Source organism: Gymnoscopelus braueri (genome assembly GCF_963280865.1).
Source record: "Gymnoscopelus braueri genome assembly, chromosome: 16".
Classification (NCBI taxonomy): domain Eukaryota; kingdom Metazoa; phylum Chordata; class Actinopteri; order Myctophiformes; family Myctophidae; genus Gymnoscopelus; species Gymnoscopelus braueri.
In genome coordinates, this window is record NC_137616.1 from 42,428,859 (window position 1) to 42,448,020 (window position 19,162).

Sequence of the window (19,162 nt, forward strand, 5' to 3'; positions counted from 1 at the left end):
CAACACAAGGTCTTACTCTATGGATCCCTTGTCCATTCCCTATACTATCCTGGGGGCCATGCAGCATTGAGCAGCAGGCCCTATTTAGTAGCATTCATGACGTTCATACATTATTAATATTCTCGCCTGATATGAAATCTAAACCACCATGGCTATAGTCAATGGGATTTGACATTCAAAATTCATTGCAAGTTATTACTTCTGTTGGCCTTCAGGGCAGGTACAAAATATTGAATTGCGTTTCTCACACTTTTATATGAGCTCTGTGCAACGAAAGGAGATGTGAAAGCATAGTCCAATATACAGTAATTAGAAATGTTATAAAAAACCTCCCTGTGGCTTGCCAGGTTTATAGTGTGTGTGTGTGCGTGTGTGTGTGTGTGTGTGTGTGTGTGTGTGTGTGTGTGTGTGTGTGTGTGTGTGTGTGTGTGTGTGTGCGTGCGTGCCTGCGTGCGTGCGTGCGCGTGTGCGTGTGATAAAGGATCATGTCTGTAAAACTCTTATCCTTTCATCACTATAGACTGTCATGTTATGGTAGACCTCTTCCCAATCTATGCAGTCAGAGACCTGATCCATCAGCACCCATCCACTGTAATAAACCAAGGAGAAAATGACAGTGTCACAGCTTACCTCTCCACCCAGAAGACGTTATTACTTTGCCTCGAAAAAGAAGCACCTGTCACTTTAAAGAAAAATATTTGTCATGATGACCCATCCAGTTTTGCCATTTCATTTTTCATGAATAGTTCCGGCCTTGGTTTTCATTTCATGTACAGAATATGTTTGCTCTGCTGTTATGTAAGCCTGATTTATACTTTGTTGTATAAGATGGTGTGATCTACAAGCTCACAAAGCGTTGCTTCCACGGCACTTTGTGAGCTTGTAGATCGGCTATCTTTGGTGTGCGACACTGTCATACGACGGAGCATAAATGAAACAGAATATAGTGACTAATAATATATGTTGTCACAGAGCAGTCCTGGATGTGACTCACACTAGGCACGTTCATTTCTTGCTCTCTACTGCCCTCTTGTGGGACAGTTTCTTTTCAAACGTTCATAACACCTTGTTGCTGTTTCTCAGTGGTGGAAAGAGGTTTTACTTAAGTAAAAGTGTCAATACTGCAATGTAGAAATACTCTGTTACAAGTAAAAGTCCGGAATTCAATATTTACTTCAGTAAAAGTACAAAAGTATTGGTATCAAAATGTACACCAAAAGTAGAAAGTACTCATTCTGCAGAATGTCCCATTTCACAAGTTTTCAAATGTATAAAAATCCTTTGAAAATAGCAGATCACAGCAGCTCACAATGCATCGCATCACGACGCATTGTGAGCTTGTAGATCTGCTATTTTCAAATGGCCAAAATTTATAGGGATAAAGTGGGATGCATGTTTTGTAATAATAATCAAAATCTACAAAAAGTAACTAGTTGGCTACTTTTCAAATAATTGTAGTGGAGTAAAAGTACAATATTTGCCTCTGAGATGTAGTGGAGTTGCAGGAAAAGTACTGAAAATTCGAAATACTCCAGTAAAGTAAAAATACCTCAAAATTGTACAGTACTTGAGTAGTACAGTAATTGAGTAAATGTACTTCAGTTTCTTTACACCACTGCTGTTTCGATAGGCAGAGGAACGATGTGAATGCAGCATAAAGATTGTTTTGTGCGCACGACTGCATGGATGACACAAGTATTACATCGTGCTACGCCTTCCTCTGCAGGATTTGTACTGTATTATACTGTAAATAGTATGGAGCCATGTGGCCCATGGGTCAGGAGCCTATCTCCTGTTTCCTTAGAGCAGGGGGTCTGTAACGTTTTTCAGGCCAAGGACCCCTTAGCTGAGAGAGAGATGAAGCAGGGACCCCCATACATATTGTATAAAGTTGTGTTTCAGATTTGACTTTTTCATAGATTTCATAGATAGATTCATAGACTTGTTTTTAACCACTTAAACCCACTATACCATGGGTTTTCAACTGGTGGTCCGTGGACCACTGGTGGCCCGTGAAGGTATTGCATGTGGTCCCTGACCATGCATTTACTAATGTAGGAAAGTGAAGATTTGTATTTTATTCTATTTTATCGTCCACTAGTTGAGAAACAGTGCAGTAAATTACCTGATGACGTATGATGACGTGTCAATGTTGTCAGTTACTGGGAAGTCGGATGTCAAGAACTTCCACAGAAATTGGAAGCTTAGAATCTCAAGGGAAATTGTACCGGATTGCCTGGTTGAGTCACCATTATTAGGAAATGTTCCCATAATCAATCGCATGTGTCTGCTTGCTAATACATTATGTTGCAATGAATCAGTTAACATGAGTTTAATATGGAAGGTTAAGAGAACAGAATAAGGGCAACCATGGGAAACAAATAGATCAGTGGTTCTCAATCTTTTTTGAGCTCTGGACCACTAGCATATCTCAGTTAAATAATGACAGTTAAGGGCTTGATTTAATTCACCTCGAATTAACAAATTAAATTAAGGCCTTAACAGTCATTATTTAATTTCAAGCTTTTCCCCCTACACCACGCCCATATCCCCCCTCCCAACACAACAGTGGTCCCCAGGTTGATTCTCAGTCAGGGTGGTGGTCCCTGGTTCATAATCAGTTGAAAACCCCTGCACTATACTATAGTTCTATGGCACAACGATGTGATAGTAACTCTGAGGACCCCCTAGGCATCCCGGACCCCTGATGAAGACCTGGGCCTTAGCGTGAGGCAGCGTGATGTACAAGTACCCCCTGGACATGACACTAGTATGTCACAGGGACTTACCTCCAATCCAACCCTTGATGCTGAGTGCCAAGCAGGGAGGCAACGGGTCCCATTTTCATAGTCTTTGGTATGACTCTGCCAGGGATTGAACGTCGACCTCCCGATCAGGGCGGACACTGTGTCCACAAGATCACTGAGCTGGTACAGTATTATTAACTAAGTTACTAACTGCCCTAAAAAACACCTTCAGGAGGCTGCAATTCCAAACTGGCCCCTGTCAAAGACTTTCCTGTAAGCTGACTGTATGACGTTCTGCATAGTAGTGTATATCTGTCTGTTTTCTTAAATGTCATCATGATTTGAGTGCGTGGGAACTCATTTTAAATAAGCCATTGTGCTTTTATGAGCGGCGATCCAGTTTAGAGGACCGTGTATTGTGAATTGTACTTCCATGTACTGTTTCCATGTCTTCTCTAAATAAAGTATTCAATCAATCAAAAGTCAGTGGTCCACCCATCTGACCACTCAAGTTATGTGGCCAAACGTGTGGGCCGTGTGAATTTTCAGAGCATGTTTATTTTAAACGATCAATCAATTGCCTTAGTAGGCTGCTTCAGAGAGAGACCTATTGGATTCTTTACTTTTGGTGCTATGGTTTACCCTGGTCTCAATGAGGAGGAGATTGGTTGTAAACCTTTCCTGTAATTAGATGTTTAGGTGAAAAATAATATTTGTGTTTAACTTGTTTATATTGTATTTGTAGTCTGTTAATCTCTCAAGACAGATTCTGCAGCACCTGTCAGCACCACTGCCCTAAACATGTTGTTGTTTGTAGGAATAAACACAGAAACACCCAGGAGGAAGTGGACTAAGAAAGGGGCGGAGCGAGCCAAACCGAGCTATACAGATATACAGATGTAATTGGGAGTATAAGAGGGCTTGACTTTGATGTGACAATCCTCTATAGCCACGCCCTGAGGAAGACACAGCAGTGTCGAAACCGGTTGGGATCCGTGACGTTTTTAAATGTCTTTGATTATGCTTAAAGGCTTTTTAACAAGTCCTTGCTTGTCGGAGTGTGCTTGAAGTTTCGCCCGTTGATCTGTGATTGTGTTTTGCGTTGGAGCAATTGAACTAGCAAGTTCCTTCCTATTCATCTGTATCACAAAGGAAACACATTTTGTTTCAAGGTTTTAACGAAAACAGTTTAAATACCATGAAATGTTTTACATTATCTTATGCTACATTATCATTCAAATCTCAGTGTTATTTGGGGGCCGGGGGCCCACTTGCAATATCCTCATGCCCACAGGTTGAGAATCACTGCCCTAAGTAAACGAAAAATTACAGTATTGTGGAATCGTTAAAAAAAACACTGAAGAAAACTGAATTGAACTGATGAAGTTCATAAATGTTCATTAACATAATGACATAAATATATTTATTTATTTAATTTTTTCAATGTGAAATGCATAACCCCATTATCTCTGGAACAATACCTCTCTATTATCTTGCACACATGGTGTCGTGTCATCGTGCATGTGTAGCTACCGTGTGACAGCGTCACTTGTGTCATTGTGTGCGTTGATGCATCGTATGTATACAACATGGTAGGCACCCTCACAAAAACATGCAGTAATCCTGGTCACTATACTGCCTCCCCCTGGCCAGCCGGGGCGCCTGATGGAGGGGAAAGGAACTGGTTGGAATAACGTGTTCCTTCCACACGCTATACGTCCAACCAGGGAAACTCTCCACTGTCAGGTGACAAGAAGGTCAGTTGGCTCTCATGCATTGAAGGAGGCATGAGCTTGGCCCTGGCCTCCCTAGGTTGGCAGAGGGAAGGTAGTGCCCAGGATTACATAGACAATTGGCACTGGGTGTAAGAAATGGGGTTACAAAAATCGTGGGATAAAAAAAACAAAACATGTCACTGCAGCAGTGTCACTGAGACACTCTTCCTTGTACATGTGTACGCGACTTAGCGATTAAAGGGATCCGGACTTAGAAGTGACAGGGCGTTGCTATGGAAACTGGCACGTGTCGTGCACCATTCACGGAAAACCTTTTCATGGTGCATTTGAAAAGGAGCATAATCCACGAATATCTGATTAATGTTGAAATACACTGGGTGCGCTCTGTGTTTTCAACGTTCACCACAAATTAACAGCCAACGAGATCTATTATGGGCATGAGAAAAATATAGCATCCAATAGGCTCTATGCACATGCAGGAGCCAAATTGGAAAGAAATTGGGGCCTCTTCCTTACTTCCTTCAGCAGCGACACTAATGAAGGCTCTGTTTCTCAAACGTTTTCATTTCAAGGACACCCTTAACTCTGAGAGTGTACAAATGGAACCAAATCGACCCTCACGGGTCCATTTGGTTCCATTTGTACGCTCTCAGAGTTACACACCCGAAAGGGGCCATTTGGAACGCCCTCAAGGAACCATGAGGGCCCCTGGACCACACTTTGAGACCCACTGGTGTAGAGTGACTCTGTTTCGGACTCTCTCTTTTCCCGGTGTTTCGCCCAGGTGGACGGGGTTTTGAGGTTAGGTTTAGGCATAATTTCTGTGAGGTTAGGGTTAAGGTTATAGGGTTATAGGCATAGTGTTTGTGAGGTTAAAGGTTAGAGTTTAGGCGCAACTAGTGCGATACACCAATGAAAGTAGTGAGTCCCATAATGGTAAGACCTGTGAAGGGTAAGTAAGTAAGAGGCCCAAAATATTTCCACTGCTGTGCATGGAGCCTAAAGCACCGGTTCTCAAAGTTGGGTCTCCTCCCGGGTAAAATGTGTTAATATAGCATCACAATCAGTTTAACCACGTAAACCCTCAAGTTGTAGCCTGGACCTGAGTTGGCTTTGCACTTGGACCGTTTTTTCTGTCAACACCAAATATATTTGACCGAAAATAGCCGATCTACAAGCTCACAACACGTCGCAACGCAATTGTCTGCTTGTTCATCAGCTATTTTTGGCCAAAGTTACCTAGTTTAACTCTACAGTAAATACTTCATCGGTTATTTGAAAATAGACGATCTACGAGCTCACAACAACGCATCACCATGCGATGCAAAAAACATGAAAACGTGTGTACATTTTGGAATATTTTTGAAACTTTTTAACAACACTAATCTTGTATTTGTGTGTACAAATATATTTTGTGTGTGTATTTTGTGCCAGGGGTCCCTGGCACAAAATATGTTCAGATGGGGGGTCCGCATCCAAATGCATGAAAATGTTTGAGAACCACTGAATTAGTGGAGAAACTCATGATCTCATGGACAAACAAAATGTGTAGGAAACATACCAACTGTACACACAGAAGAGATACACATACCACAGTGACAGGAAGCATATGCATGCAGTACAGACAGACAGAAAACATGCATATAGGCTACTCATTATGTACATAAGAACAGGACGTACAACAGGATGTACACGCGCACGCACGCACACACGCACACACACAAGACACTTAAAAAATGCACTGGCATATAGGCCAGTTGTAGTCAAAGTGGGGTCCGGGGACCCCCAGGGGTCCTTGAGGCGGTTCCCAGGCGAATTTGTTAATACAGCATTACAATCATTTTAACCCCTTTATCCATATTTTATACGTAACAAAAATAGCAGATATACAAGCTCACACTGTGATCTGGTACATCTGTAATTTTTTTTACATTTTTGAAAAATCTTGAAAGTGTTTTAATTTTTTTTAATTCATTTTTTTTTTACATAAATCTTCTCTTCTGGGGGCCCCTGGCACAAAACATTTTCAGTTGGGTTTTGTGGGTCCTTGGCACAAAACAGTTTGAGAACTAGGCCTACCGACAGAGGCTACCGACCCGAATGAGCACATTATGTGACACAATGTCACACAAACATTGACAAGAAACCAGCTGTGACTTGTTGCTATATGCATCCCACCTACACTGTCTGTGCAGCCCTGCCCTTCATGCAGACCTGCACTTCAAAGAAAACCACAAGTATAAGCTGGCCTCAGCTTACTTCTTCCGCTTCCTACTATGGGTTGCTCTAACTGCAACATTCAGCACTCAGGAAATGTTTCTCTGTGCTATTCTATTCTTTTCACAAACTTTTAATAAACTTTAAAATATCTGTATGCTGTAAAAGAAAAATTTATTGCTGCAGATTCTATATCTATCTATCTCTACACACACACACACACACACACGCACACGCGCACGCGCACGCACGCACGCACGCACACACACACACACACACACACACACAATTATGATTTCCTCAGAGGCACCATCTTCAATCATTATTATTATCATTGTCCTTGGGGGGGAGCTTTGTTCGTTTCTTTGAGGAATCACAAAGGTGTGACTGTGTGGGGGAGTTGTTTTCTTTTTTTCTTTTCTTTTCATCCTCATTTCCCCAAAAAAAATAGTTTTATTTCCATCTTTTGGGGGGGGGGGGGGGGGGGTGATAGAAATAAGTATTTAGAAATTCTCCCCCCCTTTCTTGGCTAACAGCACTGGTCTTCCGAAACCATCAATCATTTCAGTGTGAACTGTGAAAGTGTAAAACCCCAACTCGACTCGAATCTTTAACGTCACACTGATATTGGTGACCTAGTGCCTGCTGTTACGCCCAGCAGAGGGCGCTTTTTTGCTATGCCAGTAAAGCCTATAATATCTTCCGTCGCGCGCCGAAGACAGTGGTGGTCTAAAGTAACTTAACTAAGTACATTTACTCAACTACTGTAATTAAGTACACTGTTGAGGTACTTTTACTTAACTGGAGTATTTCCAATATTCAGTACTTTTACTTCTACTCCACTAGACCACTACATCTCAGAGGCAAACATTGTACTTTTACTCCACTACAATAATTTGAAAACATTAGTTAGGCCTACTAGTTATTTTGTAGCAGACGTGAGCTTGGTAGCTCTGCTATTTTCAAAGGATTTTATACGTTTGGAAACTTGTGAAATGGGACATTGTGCATAATGAGTACTTTAACTTTTAGTACTTAAGTATATTTTGATGACAATACTTTTGTAATTTTACTCAAGTACATTTTGAATACTCTTACTTGTAACAGAGTATTTCTGCATTGGAGTATCGATACTTTTACTTATAAGTAAAAAATGTGAGTATACTTTTACCACCACTGGCCAAAGATTTTGGTGTGGGTCGGACTCGGATATACTTTCAGAAGGCTAAAGAAAAGCATTTCAGCCCCTGTGGTGAAAAACACATTCATCATTTCAGCAGCGTTACCAAAGAATGTGATCATCTGACTGTCACAAAGTCACATCACACTATAGGCCAGTGTAATTAGATTCGCTATGCTGTCCACTTTATATGCACTGTTAAGTATTCTGCTGAAATGTAGTTAGGCTATTTCTACTCTCTCTTATTTTCATGTCTTAGTTTAGGCCTACTTATTTATTTTTTATTGAATTAAAAAGTCATTTTATATTGTGTTATTTTGCTCTGTGTCTTGAGGTGTTTCCTGTTGAGGAGATCAGATCACTGTTATGACCTTTTATTCCCTTTTCACTGAATTCAAATGTCCTTTCATGTTTCTCTAGCCTAATGTGTTATGTAAAGCACATTGAATTGCCTTGAAATGAAATGTGATAGGCCTATACAAATAAGCTTTCCTTGCCTGCCACGTAAAAAATCAGTCAGTAATATATATATATATATATATATATATATATATATATATATATATATATATATATATATATATATATATATATATATATATATATATATATATATATATATATATATATATATATATATATATATATCTATCCCAGTGGTAGCCTATTCAAAGTGGGGTCCAAACCCAGAGACCCCTTGAGGGGGTTCCAAATGGTCGGACCCCATCATTACAGGTCAGTAACTCAGAGTGAGTTATATTATGGAGGGTGCCGACCTTGAAAAGAAATAATTAAAAGCTGTGAGAACCACTTGGCATAGCCAGAAAAACAGCGTACCCTGGAGTCACAGAATTCTATAGGTCGTCAGTGTCGGCGTACCAACCCCTCGTTCAACTATATAGCGTTTAAAGCGGCACTTTTATTATGGTTGACGTGTGAGTGGAGATGATGGAGGCAGCACACTTGGTCCAGACCTTTCTGATCTGCCTGTATGTCGTCGGCGTGTGGGACGTTTCCGTCGTGTCCGCGGCGTGGGACCTGGTCCTGCTGCACACCAACGACGTGCACGCCCGGGTGGAGGAGACCAGCAGGGAGTCCGGCAAGTGCTCCTCCGGCGCCAAGGGAGACTGTTTCGCCGGGGTGTCCCGGAGGGCGACCAAGATCAAAGAGATCCGGAGCCGAGAGGAGAACGTGCTGCTGCTGGACGCCGGCGATCAGTTCCAAGGAACCGTCTGGTTCAATGTGTACAAGGGCGTGGAGGCGGCTCACTTTATGAACAGACTGGGTTACGATGCCATGGTAACTATACCTGGAATATGATATGAAAATATTATTTTTATTTTTTATTATTTTTTAAATCTTTAGTTAACCTATATATGCACTTAAGGCCAGTGGTTCTCAAACTTTTTCATGTCAAGGACCCCCAAATTGACATGTATTAGGCCACGGACCCCCCATTTAATGGCATTTCTATCTCTATCCGATTTATATAGTAAAATCTATCTTAATGTAACTCTGAGAGTGTTCAAATGGAACCAAATGGACCCGTTAGGGTCCATTTGGTTCCATTTGTACACTCTCAGAGTTACAGACCTATAAGGGTCCATTTGGTTCCTAACTATCTATCATTTAGCTGGGGACCCCCTGGAACTCCCTCAAGGACCCCTGGGGGTCCCCGGACCCCACTTTGAGAACCAATGCTTTAGGCCACTGTTTCCCAAACACTGGGTCGGGACCCATTTTTGGGTAGCGGACATATTTGTATGGGTCGTGTATAAATATCCCCTTTTTTCATTTCCTAGATTTAGAACATTTTAAGATTTTTTTTTCCAAAAGATTTTAAAACGTTTAAACACAAAAAAAAAATCACTGCTTTTCATCAATTTAAAATCAAATAATTCCCATAAATACATTTTTAAAAGTTTAAGAAGTGAAAATAGCAGATCTACAAGTCCACAATGCGGCACGAAGTGATGTGTTGTTGTGAGCTTGTAGATCTGCTAGTTTGGGTCCTAGTCTAATTTCTCTGTCATGGGTCTTGAGCTAAACAGTTTGGGAACCACACTGCTTTTGGGCTACAAGCGACAATTCTTAGGTCTAGGTTTATTTTATAAAATAAAATAAAATTGACCAAATGCCTGAAAAGAGTAAGAAATATGAATTAGTCAAGTCATTTACCCAGACCACAAAATGATGTATTGACGGTTAATTTTAATTAGCATAATTGAGTTTACTCAGAAAAAAAACATGCATCAGCATTCTGGTGGATGGACTATAGATTTCCATTATTTATGTATGTATTTATTTATTTATTTATTTATCTTCATACAGCAACTGAAGTGGCTGGCTATTGAATTAAATAATTGTGAATGAATGTATGAATGGATTAATCACCACTGTTTTCTACAAAGTTATGCCTACACCAGTTGATGTTGTCACCTTATCACCACAATGACTATTAAGGCATCTGTTAAGGGGTCTATTGAGCTAATGCAGTGGGGGTCCAGGGACCCTCAGGGCTCCTTGAAGGGGTTTCAAATGGACCCCTAACAGGTCTGTATCTCTATAGAGTTTACGAATGGAACCAAATGGACCCCTTATGGGTCAGAAAAAACATGCGTCAGCATTCCGGTGGATGGACTATAGATTTCCAGTATTTGTGGTCATGTGTACACTCCAGGAGATATGGGGGTCTTTGAAATGAAAACGTTTGAGTACCGCACTGAGCTAATAGTTCTGTGCCAGAGTCTGTCTATGGGTTGTTAGTATATCTTTGGATAGTTTTCCATAAACGTTTGACTCATGGTCTAAAAAGGACCTGTCATACTAGTATGATACATACTAGTCACATGGTCATCATGATCAGTCGGTCTGTAGAGGAAGTTCAACCGTGTGACCTACCTTTCTACTTACTTAAGTAAAGGTAGCCAGCTCTATATTCAAAATTGTACTTGAGTAAAAGAAGAAAAGTATTGCCATAAAGAAAATGTACTTAAAGTACCAAACATAAAAGTACTCATTATGCAGAATGTCCCAATTCATTTAGTAAAAATGTGTCAAAAAAAGTCTAAAAAATTGTTGGAGTATAAAATTGATTGATTGAGTGGTTGTAATCATCTAAATCTGCAAAGTAACTAGTAGCTAAAGCTGTCAAATAATTGCAGTAGAGTAAAGTACAACATTTGCCTCTGATAAGTAGTGGAGTAGTAAATAAGTATAAAATATTGATAAACGTAAATACCCAAAGTAAAAAGAAAGTAGGCTACCTCATTTTACTTAAGTACAGTACTTGTAAATGTGCTTAGTTACTTTCCACTACTGTACCTTTCCATTCCTGGTAATTGTGAGGCCACACCCCACTGTTTTCAAGTCTCCTATTCAAATAGGGGTGTGCAGTTACTGTACATGCAAAACAATAATATCAAATATTATTATTATACCATAATACATTATAATTGCCCACTATAACTATAATTTAACTTTAACTTTATCTTTTACTTACGCCCGTCGCAAGTTGATGTCATTTGTCCATGTGTGGTCCAGCAGTAAACAATCATACATAACCTAAACAACTAAACAACAGCTGAATACTTCCTACGGTTAATATGCGCATCAAGACAATGTTAGCAATAGCACATGCATTCCATACATCCCACAGGGCTGGACCACACATGACATCATCAACTTGGTACGGGCATCGTCCCCCTTGAGTAAAAGATGAACCAACCTCCAATCCTCCAATAATTAAGGTCCTTACACACCGGGGGCGATTTTTTCATGCGAATAATACGTTTTTAAAAAAAACCTTATGAAGTCAATGCAAGCTTCCACATCAGTTTTGCGGAGCGAAAAAGTGTCTTTTATTTATTTGGACCGAGTCCGAATTTTGCATGTATTCGCATAATCGCCGGTGTGTAATGACCTTAAACCAAAGCCATGTGTGGTGTGGTGGTGTGTGAGCCCAAAATCTCCTCTGCCCGGTTTGAAGTGGTTAATTCATAACATACAGTGCTTCTATCCCTCCCTAGAAATGTAGTGGAGTCATTACTATGCACAAACTGCTTATCTTCGGTTCAAGGCAGAGAGAGAGACAGAGTGCATAGTAGTTCGTAAACAGTTTAGACTATTCCTAACAGTCTGTTTGCCTCCTTTGGTGGACTCTGGCCAAATTTGGTCCAGTATTAATTATGTCAAGTGTATATTAGGGAGTATAGCACTGGCTCTCAATGCCGTAGAGTCCAGGGACCACCAGCCGTCCAAATGGACCCTTACACGTCTGTAACTCTGTGAGTGTACAAATGGAACCAAATGGACCTGCTGGGTCCATTTGGTTCCATTTGTACACTCACAGAGCTTGACCCCCTTGTGTGTGGACCCCTTGTGGTCCCCTGACCCGACGTTGAACAGTGGATTATTACGGTTTGATGTGATTGTGACTCTTAGTAGTTATAGTATAACAACGTAGCCAGTGGTGGAAAAAAGTCATCAAATGTTATACTTAAGTAAAAGTATCAATACTGCAATGTAGAAGTACTCTGTTACAAGCAAAAGTTCGGTATCAACGTGTACTTAAAGTACTAAAATGTTTGAAAAAAGCAGATCTAAAATAGCCTAGGTATAAAATAAGGCTAAAGTGGTTAATCTATGTTTTACAATGTAATAATTCTTATCTGCAAAGAACTAGTAACGAAGGTTTTCAAATAATTGTAGTGGAGTAAAAGTACAATATTTGCCTCCGAGATGTAGTGGAGTAGAAGCAAAAGTATAGACAATTGGAAATACTCCAGTAAAGTAAAAGTACCTCAAAATTGTACTTAAGTACAGTACTTGAGTAAATGTACTTAGTTACTTTACACCATTGAACGTAGCTTACATTTTGTTTTCTTTCTTTCTTTCTTTCTTTCTTTCTTTCAGGCCTTGGGGAATCACGAGTTTGACAACGGAGTGGAGGGTCTCAAACCGTTCCTACACAAAGTGAACTGCACGGTGCTCAGTGCTAACGTCAGACCAGACGACACCCTGGCCTCGCAGATGGAGGGCCTGTACTTCCCCTACAAGATATTCCACGTGAACGGAGAGAGAGTCGGCGTGGTGGGATACACGTCGGAGGAGACCCCCGCGTTGTCACAGCCAGGTACATGGAACTATACAGTGTATAGATGGTAGATGGTTTCTCTTAACCACTTAAAGGTAGGGTACGTGATTTACTTTGGTTAAAATAAGTGTTAAATAGCTCTATATTCTGATAGTACTCATTGCTATAGAGTGTTTGTTCAGTAAAATGAGTCTCCCATGTCTCTCCAGCTCTTTATTAAACAGAAAATGCATTTTCAATGCTCTCTCCTGATTGGCTTAAATTGTGTCACCTACCTGAAAATGTATACATATTCTGTTTACTAAAGAGCTGGAGAGACCCCTGTGACCGAACAAACACTCTGTAGCAATGATTACTATCAGAATATAGTACTTTAACCTTTTTAACAAAAAGATAAATAAAAAATCACTTCCCCTATCTTTAAGCCTTAGTCTAGACCAGGGGTCAGCAACCTTTAATGTCAAAAGAGACATTTTGGACCAAAAAAATACATACAAAATCTGTCTGGAGACGCAAATATATTTGAGCCTTATGTTGAAGTCAACATTGGCTATTAAGTGTGTATTAGCCTATCAAAATTACGAAATACAAATGCATGTTAATCAAACATACAGGTAAAGGCCCGTTCATAGTCCCTAGATGGGTCTAAATCGTGCGTCAGGGGGTGAGGGATTCCGTCCGTTCTTTACAGACGCATGCATAGTCGCTGACGTTAAATCCGTAGGAATTATAACGTTGGGCGTCGTACACCTATTAATCCACTAGATGGCAGCTGCGAGGTTTTAAATGTTGTGAAAAGTGTTGCCATGTCCGCTTATTATAAGCGACTTTGGGCTTATTTTTCTGTAAAGTTACTTGTAAACAAACATTGGTGGTTGCGGTTTTATTTGGGCTTGTTTCTAAAGTGTAGTTGCTTATTTGGGCCAATTATTATTTAAACCAGTGATTCTCAAATAGATATTGTAGATCTGCTATTTTCATGTGATGTGGCCTAGTCGATTATTTTGGGCTTGTTTTCATAGACCTGGTTGCTTATTTCTCTCACAAAACCTGGCAACAGCGCTAAAATGGACGCCAAAACAACGCAATAAAAGACACAAACTAGACAAAAACAATGGTTGTCTACAAAACGTGAGTTTCGACCCATACTGCACTGTGCTATATTATTTGTGTGTGTGTGTGTTTAGGGAATGGCTGGCTGGGTTCATTTTGTCACAGTAATTAAGTACATTTACACAAGTACTTCCACCACCAACGTGGGTCTTTTTGTGGAGAAAGAGTGCCCAAGGAAAACTTTTTTTCCCTGATATACTGCCAACGGTTTCCACTGGTACTACAGGCAACGTACAAACGAACGTACGTCGGCCTGACGGTGAATGTTGATCGCACGGACGGAAATCCTGGAGCCGTAAGTGACGGAGGGGGAGACAAAAACGACAACGCAAGGAGCGCTGGCGCTGGTTACGTATCCTTACGTCCGACTATGAATGATACTTAATCCAGCAGTATTGGCAGTGAAAGTACACGACTCTGTCCATGAACTATTAAATTCTGTTATCTTTTTTTTTTTTCTCTCTCGTTTGGAATCACACCGGTTTGTTTACACGAGCCATCTGTCTGGCTCCTCGCCAATAAATGTGTCGTGGGCTATAATGCAAATTTTTGTTGTCAGAAATATTGACTTTTTTATTTATTTTATTTTTTACAATATTGGAAAACGTAAGACTGTATTGTGTCATGTTTGGTCTACTACAGCAACGATAAATTAGCAACGATAAATCAGCAAACCGTGGCCCCAGAGCCACGGGTTGCTGACCCCTGGTCTAGACTTTGTAAACTGGCAAAACGGTTGTCTCTGTACACTTTTTTATGTTTGCACCAAATCTCTTTGCCAAAAATAGCTGATCTGCAAGCTTACGACGAGTTGTCAGTTTGTAGATCTGCTATTTTTGGCTAATGTTCCCATAGCGAAGCCTTGAATACATGGAGATTATTCTTAAACTTTTTTTGTCACATTCCTTTACGGTGAATGAAGAATCCAAAAATGAGAGAAGATAATAGAGAATACTTGATGAATTGAAAAAAAAAATAAAAAAAATAGAGGGCCCTGATTAATAACAGCAAAACTATCCATTTATAATAATACATAATAATGATAATAATAATACATTTTATTTATAACGCACTTTACATTTTTGCAAACCTCTAAGTGCTAAACTATAAACTATAAACTATAAACTCAACACAGCTCTCAGAGTATAATTCAAGTATCTCGTATACAGTCGTTTGCAACTGCAGCAGTTGCGTTGGTGTAGACTGGGCTTAAAATGACTTATGGGCTTAATCATCTCATGCACAAACAGTGCACACGCCTGGGCGCACGCATGCGTGTGAACTGGGCTCACGTTGAAGCCCACGGGCATGCCCAGGAGCGTTCCTCGCCTCATGCATGACACGGTTTATACCGGTGAAATAGAAGCGAATAAAAAAACGGGGTTTTTGAAGTAATGAGGATACAACTGCAGCGACACTTGGATTATGCCTTGAAAGCTGTGTTAAAGTTCATATAGATATTTTGCTGTTGTTAATCAGGGCCCCCTATTTTTTTTTCTAGGCAGTGCTGAAATAAAATAAATAATAACAAATGATCAATGTGACCACCTTTATGTCCATCCCTTCAAATAGTGAAGGGATGGTGAGGTCCGTATATGGAAATTGTGCTTGCACTTGGAATGCATGGAGTGTTGAAGTAAACAGGAATAATGGCAGTGATGTTTCCAATAACAATACTGAACTCTGACACTCACCAGCTTTCTGGAGTCAACTACTGTACGGTATGTCAGGAAGATTGGGTCAAGAAATTCATTAAGAATATAGCTGAAGAAAGTCCCTGGACAAGGTCAGCAAGGGAGCTCCTGGACATTGTGAAGGAGGCCTGGCATTTGCCCAACACTCCAGTGTCAATAGACAACTACTGTACATTTTGCCTGACACATTCAGATAATTGCCATCTCCTTCTACCTTAATAAGCTAGAAAGACCTGAACCCTATTCACTAATTGTCTCCGCCAGGCCGAAAGGCATGGCGAGAGAGTATGTTTTGCCCCCTGTCCGTCCGTCCGTCCGTCCGTCCGTCGGTCCGTGTGTCCGTGTGTGTGTCCGTCCGTGTGTGTGTCCGTGTGTGTGTCCGTCCGTCTGTCCGTCCGTCCGTCCGTCCGTCCGTCCGTCCGTCCGTCCGTCCGTCCGTCCGTCCGTCCGTCCGTCCGTCCGTCCGTCCGTCCGTCCGTCCGTCCGTCCGTCCGTGTGTGTGTGTGTCCGTGTGTGTGTGTGTCCGTGTGTGTGTCTGTGTGTGTGTCCGTCTGTCTGCAGCTAATCTCTGGCACCGTTGGCTTGATCGCAGCAAAACTGTTCACACACACTCCCTGGATGCCAATTCAGAACCTCTGCCCCAAAATTTTCACATGGGCCTGTTATAGCGCCACCAGGAGGCCGCTTTTTGAAAAACACATTTATTTACTATAATCCTACAGATTTGGTCCAAACGTCACACGAATCGGTACACAGTATCTCTATAGTCATTAAACGAAACGTGTCTTTCAGATTTTTCATATTCCATCCTGATTGGCTAAAAATGTCTTCCAAAGTTTGCAGGAGTGCTCCGTTTTGAACAAAATGCCTCAAATCATGAACACAGCGTGCAATTACCTTGAAATTTTGCACGTACATTTCCACTATGCCGAGGAAGAAATGCCAATTGAAAATTTTCAAATCAGCCTCATGGTGGCGCTATAACAGGCCGATTTGTGTTTTTACCTATAACTGCACCGATCTGTCTAAAACTTTGTAAGCGCACTCCCTAGAGGTCAAGGAAAAACCCTTGCCCTGCATTTTTCACATCTGCCTTTTATAGCGCCACCAGGTGGCCGACTTATGTAAAACATTTTTTTAAATATTACTCCTTCCGATTTTATCCACATTTCACGCAAATCGGTACACATGATCTCTATAGTCATGTGATCAAGACGGATGTGTTTGATTTTTCATATTCCATCATGATTGGCTAAGATTTACATCTATAGATTGCAGTAGTGGCTTGTTTTGAACAAAATGCCGCAAATCATGAACGCAGCATCCGATTGCGGTCAAACTTTGCACGCACATTCACACTATGTTGAGGAGCAAATGCCACCCTTTTAACATTGGCCTGTTATAGCGCCACCAGCAGGTCTAATTTAGCAAAACAATTGTTTTGAACAAAATGCCTCAAATCATGAATGCAGTGTCCGATTGCCGTGCAAGGCCTAAGAAGAAATGCCTACCTTTTCACATTGGCCTATTATAGCGCCACCAGGAGGCCACAATAACCTACCTGACCTGGCGGAGACCTGTGCTCCGAGGAGCACTTTTTCTCGTTTTTTCTCAAATTTGTTGTATTCTTCATTCACTGTAAAGGAATGGGACAAAAACGGAAAAAAAATGTGTTCAAGGCATCACAGGGTGAATAATTCAGAGGAAAAATGTACACTTTTAATTTGTCACTTAAGAGAAATGCCTTCACTAACCTTGGTTGCCTTCCTTCAGGGCCACACATGCAGTTTGAGGAGGAGGTGAGCTCCATGCAGCCCCACGTGGACAAGCTTCTGACGCTGGGCGTCAACAAGATCATCGCCCTGGGTCACTCTGGTTTCGTTGTGGACCGACTGATCGCCAAGAAGCTCCGAGGCGTGGACGTCGTAATCGGCGGGCACTCCAACACCTTCTTATATACAGGTATGTTATTTAACAGTCTGACACTGTGAACTGCATCGGTGAAGGCCGCCTACATAAAGGATCACATACGAGCCTCTATCCCAGACTGGGGAGGTTTTGACAAGCCAGAGGGGAGAGGGAAACTGCCTAGATACTCCTGGGCTCTGAAGGCAAAAAGCACTTTGTTTTTAGACATTTCCCCACTCTGGAAGTGCCCAGGGACCTCTGCGCTGGCTCTACCCGACTCAGAGAGCCCTGTGGGGGGGCCCCAGGCACCATCGTCTCAAGGATGAGCTCCCGAATCCAACGAGCTGTCAACCATGCCTGTCGGAGCTTCCGTTCCGGAGATATGAGCATACTATGCTAGTTTACTCCCCATGGAATGTACAATGTTGTTGCTTTAAGAGGTGATTACAGAAGAGGGATGGCCACACACGCTTATTAGATTAATTTAACCCATTCAAGCCGGGAATGCACCTCTGTCATTTTAGATTTCTTTGGCTATTAAAAAATAGCAGATTGTAGATCTGCTATTTTTTTGATTTATTTTTTTGAAATTTTGTGCACAATTTTGAATATATATATTTTCAAAGCGAAGATTTTTTAAATATTTTGTTACAGGCACCTCCAGAAGCAAAGCAAAACGTTACAAAAAATATTGAAATATTTGCACACATTTTCATGATAAAAAAACCCCCAAAATGCAGATCTACAAGTTCATAGCGCGCGGCACTCGGTGCCGTGCTATGAGCTTGTATATCTGCTATTTTTGAATAGCTAAAGTGTAAAATAATGGGTTTAACTGGTTACGCAGATGCGTTCCCGGTCTTAATGGGTTAATAGAAGCAACATTTTATAGGGTTTAACCCTATATCTCGCACCGACTGTCTTTTGGTTTTTGTCGCAAAAACTCCACCGTGGATGCCAATAGGACAGACATCTGAAGATAGAGACGTCAAAGATTAAATAAATGCCCAGTAGTCTGGGATTTCCTGACAGTTCGAGGAGGGAGTTTATTTGAAAACATTGGCCTCCATGCTGGCGGCCGGCCCATTTACGCAGCTCTTACTGTCTGGATACACTCCAGTGTCTCCTCAGCCGTGAATTTTAACACTCCATCCGCAGCAGCCTTGTTTGACATAAATGCAAACAGGTGTAAAGTACATTTACTGAAGTACTGTACTTAAGTAAAATTTCGAGGTACTTTTACTTTACCTGAGTATTTCCAATTGTCTATACTTTTACTTCTACTCCACTACATCTCAGATGCAAATATTGTACTTTTACTCCACTACAATTATTTGAAAACTTTAGTTACTAGTTATTTTGCAGATATAAATTATTACATTATAAAACATACATTAACCACTTTAGCCCTATTCTATACCTAGGCGATTTGAAAATAGCCGATCTACAAGCCCACAACGCGACGTGTTGTG

The 19,162-nt window shown here is 41.0% G+C and overlaps 1 protein-coding gene across 1 annotated transcript in view; it reads left to right on the plus strand.

Moving 5' to 3' along the window:
* The first annotated feature begins 8,824 nt into the window (after nt 1-8,824).
* The window catches only part of LOC308102747 (snake venom 5'-nucleotidase-like), a 30,903-nt gene continuing 20,565 nt past the window's right edge, over nt 8,825-19,162 (plus strand). The window contains exons 1-3 of the mRNA XM_080452598.1: nt 8,825-9,179; nt 12,795-13,014; nt 17,556-17,744. Coding sequence (XP_080308724.1) covers nt 8,826-9,179; nt 12,795-13,014; nt 17,556-17,744 — 763 coding nt within the window. The 5' untranslated portion in view covers nt 8,825. The remainder of the gene's footprint in view (nt 9,180-12,794; nt 13,015-17,555; nt 17,745-19,162) is intronic.